General features: G+C 38.0%; 1 protein-coding gene across 1 annotated transcript in view; it reads right to left on the reverse strand.

Annotated features, from left to right (window-relative positions):
* Positions 1-5,933: 5,933 nt before the first annotated feature.
* Positions 5,934-8,727, reverse strand: part of LOC130562852 (fucolectin-like) — a 10,093-nt gene continuing 7,299 nt past the window's right edge. Inside the window, exons 6-8 of the mRNA XM_057348144.1 lie at positions 7,915-7,997; positions 7,463-7,553; positions 5,934-6,010 (exon numbers count right to left, since the gene is read on the reverse strand). Of these exons, the coding sequence (XP_057204127.1) occupies positions 5,934-6,010; positions 7,463-7,553; positions 7,915-7,997 (251 nt within the window). The remainder of the gene's footprint in view (positions 6,011-7,462; positions 7,554-7,914; positions 7,998-8,727) is intronic.

Raw genomic sequence — 8,727 nt, forward strand, 5'->3', positions numbered from 1 at the left:
TGTACTCCCTTCTCCGCTTTTCCATTAGATGGGGGGTATAGCGGGCTGGATGTCACATGTTTAAAATCATACTCCACAGCAAAGTCCTGGAATTCTTTGCTACTGTAGCACGGCCCGTTGTCACTGCAGACGATCTGGGGGATGCCGTGTCTTGCAAAGATTGATTTCATGTGCATAATTACACAGGCAGCAGATGTATTCGGAAGAAGTGCCATCTCTGGATAGTTTGACAGGTAATCAATGACCAGCAGATAATTCTTTCCATCCAGGAAAAACAAGTCAGTTCCTATTTTCTGCCATGGCTCTGAAGGTGGTTGTATTATGATCATTGGCTCCTTTTGCTGCTTTGCTTGATGCTTTAAGCAGATCTCACAGCTTGACACCATTCTGTCAATGTCACCATTCATCCTTGGCCAATAGACAGCTTTTCTGGCTCTCCTCTTGCACTTTTCTGCTCCTAGGTGCCCCTCATGCAGTCTTCTCATCATATCCGGTCTCAGTGATTGAGGTATAACTATTCTGTTTTGTCTCAGTAACAGTCCTTTGACAACACTCAGTTCTGTTCTTATGTTGTAGTACTGAGAACACGTTCCTCTTGGCCATCCCTCATTCAGATGTTTAATGACCATTTGTAGATCCTTGTCTTTTTCTGTCTCAGCTGCAATTTGCTTGGACTTCGCATCGGATACTGGAAGAGCATCTGCGACCATGTTTACATGAAGAGTCACATCAGCCTCTGTGGATCTCTCATGAGATTTTTCTCTTTGCGTAGTTGCTCTGGACAGGGCATCTGCCAGCACTATGTACTTTCCTGGTGTGTAGATTAAATCAAAATCGTACCTTTGAAGCTTCATCATCAGCCGTTGTATTCTTGGGGACATCTCATTCAAGTTTTTCTTGATGATGGCTATTAATGGTTTGTGGTCCGTCTCTGCCACAAAAGTTGGAAGTCCGTACACGTAGCTGTGAAACTTTTCCACTCCATACACCAATCCAAGGCATTCTTTTTCTATTTGAGCGTATCGACACTCCGCTGAAGTCATCGTTCTTGAGGCATATACAACTGGCCTCCAGTTTTCTCCCTCTGCTTGCAGAAGCACCGCTCCTAATCCATCCTTAGATGCATCTGTTGAAATCTTTATCCTTTTTGTTGGATCAAAGAAAGTCAGTACTGGTTCTGTAGTTAGAAGAGTCTTTAAGCGATCCCATTCACTCTCATGATTGTCTGTCCACTTGAATTCAGTTTTGTTTTGCAACATTTCTCTCATGTACACTGTCTTTGAAGAGAGATTCGGTATGAACTTTCCAATGAAGTTGATCATCCCCATCACTCGTTGTACAGCCTTCTTGTTGGTGGGTCTGGGCATGTTAAGAATCGCTTGTATCTTACTCTGATCTGGTTTAACACCTCTCTCTGACAACTTGTCTCCCAGAAATGTGATTTCCTTTACTCCAAACTGACACTTTTCTTTATTCAGTTTCAGCCCGTAGTTCTGTACTCGCTGTAGTACTTCCATCAGCCTCTCATTATGCTGCTCAATTGTGGATCCCCACAATATTATGTCGTCCTCATAGACGCGCACTCCTTGTATTCCCTCAATCATGTGCTCCATTGCTTTATGAAATACTTCCGGAGCCGAAGAGATTCCAAAAGGCATCCTCAAAAAAGAATACCGACCGAAAGGAGTGTTAAATGTGCAATAATGTGTGCTGTCTTCGTGCAGTTTCAGTTGCCAAAAGCCCTGGGATGCATCCAGTTTTGTGAAGAATTTTGCACCTCCCATTTCACTTATAATTTCTTCCCGTGTTGGAATCTGATAATGTTCCCTCTGTATGTTTGCATTTAAGTCTTTTGGGTCCATACACACACGTAGATCACCATTTGTTTTTTTCACACAGACCATGGAATTCACCCATTCTGTTGGTTTTTCCACTTTTTCTATGACTCCCATTAATGTCATCCTTTCTAGCTCAGGTTTTAGCTTTTCTCGTAGTGTAGCAGGAACCCGTCTCGGTGCATGAACAACTGGCTTTGCATCTTCTTTCAACTGTATCTTATACTTTAATGGTAGCACACCAAACCCTTCAAAGATGTCAGGAAACTGTTTCACTAGGTTATTTACACTGTCCTGTGTGTTTGCTCCTATGTTGTACACTCTTTTTACTAAGCCTAGGTCTTCGCATGCTGTGTCTCCTAACACAGAATCGTGTCCGTCTGGAACCACTACAAACATGAGATGATATTCTCTGTTTTTCACCTTTACCTTGAGTTTGCATGTTCCTTTTGTTTCAATTAAATGTCCATTGTACGCTTTTAGTTGTACGGTTTTCTGATTAATGTGTGGCTTTATTCTCATTTCTCTTATGTCTTGCTCAGAAATTAAGTTGGCTTTAGCTCCTGTGTCCAGCTTGATTGACACTTTTAATCCGTTTATTTCCAGAGCTTCTATCCACTTTTCTTCTACTACACCATTCACTTCCGTATTCTCTGAACTGCTTTGAAATGAGGCTTTTTGTTCCACCATGCCAACAAAGAATGTGTCACTGAGGGCTGTTTCTTCCACTGTATGGACATGTCCACTTCCACGTTGTTTTCCTTTGGAAAAGCATTGTTTTGCAAAGTGATTCTGTCCTCCACATTTGGCACAGGCTTTGCCATAGGCTGGGCACTGTTTTGGCTGGTGTCTTTTGCCACATCTCTTGCAATTAAACATTTCGTTCTGCCTTCGTTGTGTCATTTTTCTTGAGCTGTATTTTTGCATTTTTCCTGTCACTGCTGCTACAGATGAACTTTCACCTCCACTTGTTTTTGTGTTGTCACTGAACGTTTTAGCATGCTGCTGAGCTTGTTCACTTGCACGACATATCCGCACTGCTTCAGCTAACGTTAGTTCAGTCTCTCTTAACAATCTCTCTCTCATTTTTTTCTCATTAATCCCGAACACAATTTGATCACGGATCATTGAATCATTTAGTAATTCAAAGTTGCATGTTCTTGCTTTAAGTTTAAGATCCATTAGGAAACTATCAAAAGTCTCTCCCTGTTGTTGCAGACGCGACCGAAACACGTATCTTTCAAAGGTCTCGTTCTTTTTCGGCGAACAGTGGACGTCAAACTTTCCAATCACCACGTCGTAGTTGCTTTTATCCTCTTCTCTATCAAACACGAGCGTGTTGAACACTTCTATCGATTGGGGTCCCGCAACTGTGAGTAGCAGAGCAATTTTTCTTGCATCGGGCTTATCGTTAAGTCCCACTGCTTGTAAGTACAGCATAAATCGTTGTTTAAACGTGCGCCACTCACAATCGACATTTACAGTCCAGTTCACAGCGTCAGGCGGTTTCACTCTTTCCATGACGGCGATCCGGTTTTCTTACCACTCCTCGTACCATGTAATGTTTCTATTTATAATGAAGAAACTGTTTGTAGCAGATGTCTTTATTACAGCTCACATGTTTTTCTGTCAACTCTCTTACTCCAACAACAACCACCTGAGGTCCGCCAACCTCTACCTACCTCTAGTGGTTAGTAGTTGTAACCTACATACATTTATATATCATGACAGCCCCTACCTACATAACAGAGCTTCTATCACATTACAACCCATTGCGCTCTCTAAGATCTCAAAACTCCAGACTTTTGATAACACCTAGAATAACTAAATCCACCAAAGGGGGCGGAGCTTTCTCATACGTATCACCTAAACTCTGGAATAGCCTTCCCGACACTGTTCGAGGGTCAGACACACTCTCCCAATTTAAATCTAGATTAAAGACACATCTTTTCAGACAAGCATTCACTTAATGCATAATATACTAAATAAACCACCGGGAGACTGCATTTATTAGATATTATTTACTAGAATAATCTTGCTTGTTCTATAAACACCATGCACTGTGCTGTGTTTTACATTTTTTGTGTTTTTCTTATTTTCTACTGTAAAGTGGCTTTGAAACAATGCAAAGTGCTGCATAAATACAATTGAATTGAAAATAAGTTGCTATAATTTGACTATGTGTGGATAGGATAATTTTATCCAATGGGGCGGCACATCAGCGCCATATCAATAACTATGAGTCTCATTGGTTTTTCCATGTCATGTGCCTAGTTGTCATATCTGTGTTGTGTCACATTCAGTCACAATGAAAGAAGCTGACTTTTATCCAAAAATATATGCTTAAACTTAAGAAGAATTCCAATACCTGTACTTAAAGGCGCAGTTCTTGAAAATCAGCGGCCACAAGCGTTGTATTATAGTTTTGCAACGAATCTCTGAGTCATTTGCCCACCCCTCCTTTTCGAATTACGACGGTGGCCGCAACAGTAAAAAAAGATGTCGTCTACTGAGACCGCGGATAGCAGTGATGCAAGCAACGATGTTTCTTAACAAAGGTAAGGCAATATATTAACGTAATTAATCATTTAACATGTATTCTATTGCGAAAGTTACTGTTACAATTCTATAATTAGATATATTTCTTGCGTGCTATCTAGTACACGCTGAGAGTAGTGAAGTAACTAAAGTTAGCTAATCGTAAATAGCAACGCTGTTCAAAGCGTTTGATCTGACAGCGACATAGGCAGTTAAGTGTAAATTAGTAGATGTTTGTCTCCCCCTTTGTCAGGAACAACCGGAGTGGTACCGCAGGGACGGAAAAAATTATTATTCGGAGGTCATATGGCCATTTGTATAAAATGCTAACGTTACAGTTTCAACAAAACAGTTGTTTGGTAAACATTGAAAAAGTGGAAACATTGAAAATGTTGAATTATCTTACCAGTCTAGCAGAAAACAGGCAACGTCGGCGTCGCCTTGAAAACATTTGTCTTTCAACAGTGCCTTCCATCTGGTAATAGATACACCGATGTTTATCCTGGATTTCTGCCGCCGTTTGTCTCCAATTCGTCTGGCAGCATCACGTTTGCGCTTCTTTGACGACGGAGATTCACGCTCTGTCGGCTCTTGTGCACAATACGCATGGTCCTCCATTTTATCAAAACTTCTAAGACAGAACAATCAGTTGCTTCAGCTAGACGACGACTCCTCCGTACTACGACTTACTACTTTGGCGTCTTCAACTCAGTGATGACGCAAGCTGCGTCTAAAAACACACACAAAGACCAACATATAAAAAACGCGCTCTGTAGAGCTGTTTGTCCGTTAGAGCTTACTGTACAAAACATGGCTGCGCAACATAACAAATTCCATGTAGATAGGCCCGCTCCCTATGTAGATACAACTGGTTTATTCTTGGGTAATAAAAACATAACTTTTCATTACGTAAGGTTTTTATACACATCTGAAGACACAGTTTTGTATGTTATATTGCATTTCTGTTAATAGATCATACAAAACATCCCGCACTGGACCTTTAAAGTTACAGTCAATTGAGGCTGTAACCGCTTTCATATAAGCTGTGGCAGGGTGGTAAGTCGTTCACAACAATTGGGTGTGGCTCAGTCCACAGCACCATCTAGTGGTGGATTTGTACATGTTGGCTCCAACAGTAGTGCAGTAGTATTGTTTTTATCTGCATTGTGATTTGTTTTCCTCATTTCAGAGATACATGTAAAAGCAAAGTACTGTATATGTACATACAGTACATAATCAAGCTTATGTATGTTTATACAAATTTGAAAATGCTTACGGAAAATAATTTAAACTAAAGTATGTGGGTACTATGTGGGTCTGCTTCTCTTTGCATTCGCTTAGTTATTGTTGTACCGATCTCCAAATATCTAAAAGGTTCTTTGTTTTTTTGCTGAAAATTGGATGTATTCCCTGATTCTGGGAATGATTTTTTTTTGTCTTCTGGAGTTTCTTTGTACTTTTTCAACCAGACATTTTTCCTTTGTAACTTACCTGAAGATAATGATTTTTGTTGAAAATAAAACTACTCTGATTTCCTCTGAGTGCGCTGACTGTTGGGTTCTACATCATGGTGGGAGATCTGACCACCATGCCAGAGACCTGGATTCGAGCCTTGGCTCTGACATATAATTCATAGACTGTAAAATGTGAAGTTTAGCTGATTAATACAGAGTATACAGAGATGCTATTTTTAAATGTGTGTTCATGTACATACAGTGCATAAACAAGCTTATGTGTGTTTATTAAAAAGTGAAAATGCTTAATGGAAATTAAAATGGAAACTACAGTAAATGGTTGAACTTAATTAAACATTTGTAATGTAAAATAATTACTAATACAGATTATACAGAGATGTGATTTTGTGATATTCATATTTTTGTAAAATAAAATAAATACATTTAAACTTTTTTAATTTTCTGGATTGTTATAATTTCTTATCCAAAAATAAATAACTCTTAATTGAATTATATTAAAGAACCCTTAATAGTTCTAAAAAGAACCATAATTTTAAAATGTTTCTTGCTTCAAACAAATGTTTTTCATTAACACTATTTCACACGTTAGATGGTTTCATCTTATCAACATAAACAAACGTTACTGCGCATGCGCACTTTTGTGATCCCAACTGAACTTCCGGTACACGTTCACAAACAATAGAGTGCCTGTTGATTATTTCTGATAACAATCAAAAGAAACCGATAAGAACCTACTTGGATGAACTTGCCTCTCCAATATACCAAGTTCAACCGCTAGATGTCAATGTACCATACGGTTTGTTTAAATGCGACCGAACTACAAGACCCATTCAACAAATCGTTTATTTAATACAATTATTGTACAGTAAAATAATAATACAAATTAGTATTAACATAAATTAAATATAAACTAGCCACAAACCGGAAGTTAACTGGGGGTCAGGCGCACACGCGTCCGATGAGACGGTCTATATTTAAAAGAAAAATATTTTTTGTCTCATCCTTTAAAAGTTTGTATCTTTAGCACTTCTCATTTCCTCCTAAGAATAATGAATGGTGTGGCATTCTTCTTTTTGGACTTTATACCTTGAATTAAACATAGTTTCTAACTTTATAATCTTAAATATATTATATTCTTTGCCTTTATTATTCTGTCTTTGTATGGAACAACAGAAAATGTGTTGTGTACAATACATACATACAGTACTTTCTTGTTTCTTTATCATTCACATTTCTTTTTTAACAGAATTTATTTCTCAACAAGTTTTCCTCCAAGCAATAATGATTTATGGACCTGACCAAGGCCAAATCTTGGTTTGCCTATTATGATGGTCCCATTGGTGCAAAATTTCTCACACAAACCCATCAACATTTGTCAACTACAAATCATTAAAAATGATGGGGAAAACAATGGCAGCAATAATGTCAATCTGTTAAAAACTAGAAGTAAACAAGCTGTGCTACAACACATTAATTTCCTTCTTCTTTCAAAGCTTATTTGTTTATTCAGTTGTAGATCTTAATACATGGACCTGTGAATAAAACATATATACACTTACTGTACTTCGTAATGTAGGTTTTATTCATGTAGAGTTACAGTGTAAATTTACTTACCCTGCTTTGATTTTGGTTTCACTTTCTGAGGTAGTTTTTTCCAGGTGAGTGTGAAATTTGAGTGTCCTTTAGATAAAAGAACAGTCGTCATCTAAATAAAGATAATACTGCTTCAGTAAAAAATATACAGAGAGTCATATGCTTGTCTAAGCTAAGTTAATAGAACTCCGATGTAATGAAATATTCTATTAAGCAATTAAAGGAAGGGGAAAAATATCGCCTGTAAAAACCCTGTAGATGACCTCAATGCAAATACAGTAGATAAAAGCAACAACACTTCAACACACAGCTGGAGAATGGTCAATAACAACTCAGGTAAATTGAAATTATAGAAGATTCAGATTTAGCAGATGCACTGTATATGTTTGTGTGGGTGTTTGTCAGCCCTGTGATGGACGTGTATGTCCTTTAGACAGATGTCTTTTAAAGTTCTCTTAAAATGTCTGTCATACCTGATATAGAAGTTTTCCGCTCTCTGCTGGATCAGCTACATTGAGACTCGAGATAAATTTCAAGCTCATAACAGCTTGATAAACTGTAAAACACAAATACACAGGTAGAAAAGAGAAAGGTAAAAATCCCTAGTTTTCAACAACCAGATTTTAACCTAATTTCAACCATTCTGTGTATTATAATTTTATGATCATGTTCATGTTACAATTACTTTTAAAATACCCCTCTACCGACAGTTACAGACCTACACTGTAAAAAAAATTACCTTTTGATTGTGTTTGTTAACAGCAGATGTTAATCACTAATTACTCAATCATCACTATAATAATAATGAAACTCAAGACAAATTCTGTCAAACAGGAGCACAGAAAGGTGTTGGTTTTAGGATAAATCTGGGCCAGAATTGAAATGAACTGTTGTTTAAATGTGGGTCAGTTCTGCTTTATTTGTTTTGTTTTTGGCTGACATGTGGCATTGCTTTGGCTTGCTTGTGGCCCAAACCTGGCAAACAGGAGCGGTCCACCCAAGTGCCATCATTCCACGCGGTATGTGGGCCAGATGAGGGGTTATGGGGAGCAGAGGTGGGTAGTAACGCGCTACATTTACTTCGTTACATTTACTTGAGTAACATTTTGGAAAATATGTACTTTTTAAGTAAAATTAAAAGTGTGTACTTTTACTCTTACTTGAGTAAATTTCTAATAGAAAATCTGTACTTTTACTTCGTTACATAACTTACATTGCGTGACGTTCCTTCGTTCCTTCATTTTAAAATATGCTTTTTAAAACGCGTTGTTTATTTCAAGGTTGTC

This window comes from Triplophysa rosa, linkage group LG1 (assembly GCF_024868665.1).
Source record: "Triplophysa rosa linkage group LG1, Trosa_1v2, whole genome shotgun sequence".
In the NCBI taxonomy this organism is placed as follows: Eukaryota; Metazoa; Chordata; class Actinopteri; order Cypriniformes; family Nemacheilidae; genus Triplophysa; species Triplophysa rosa.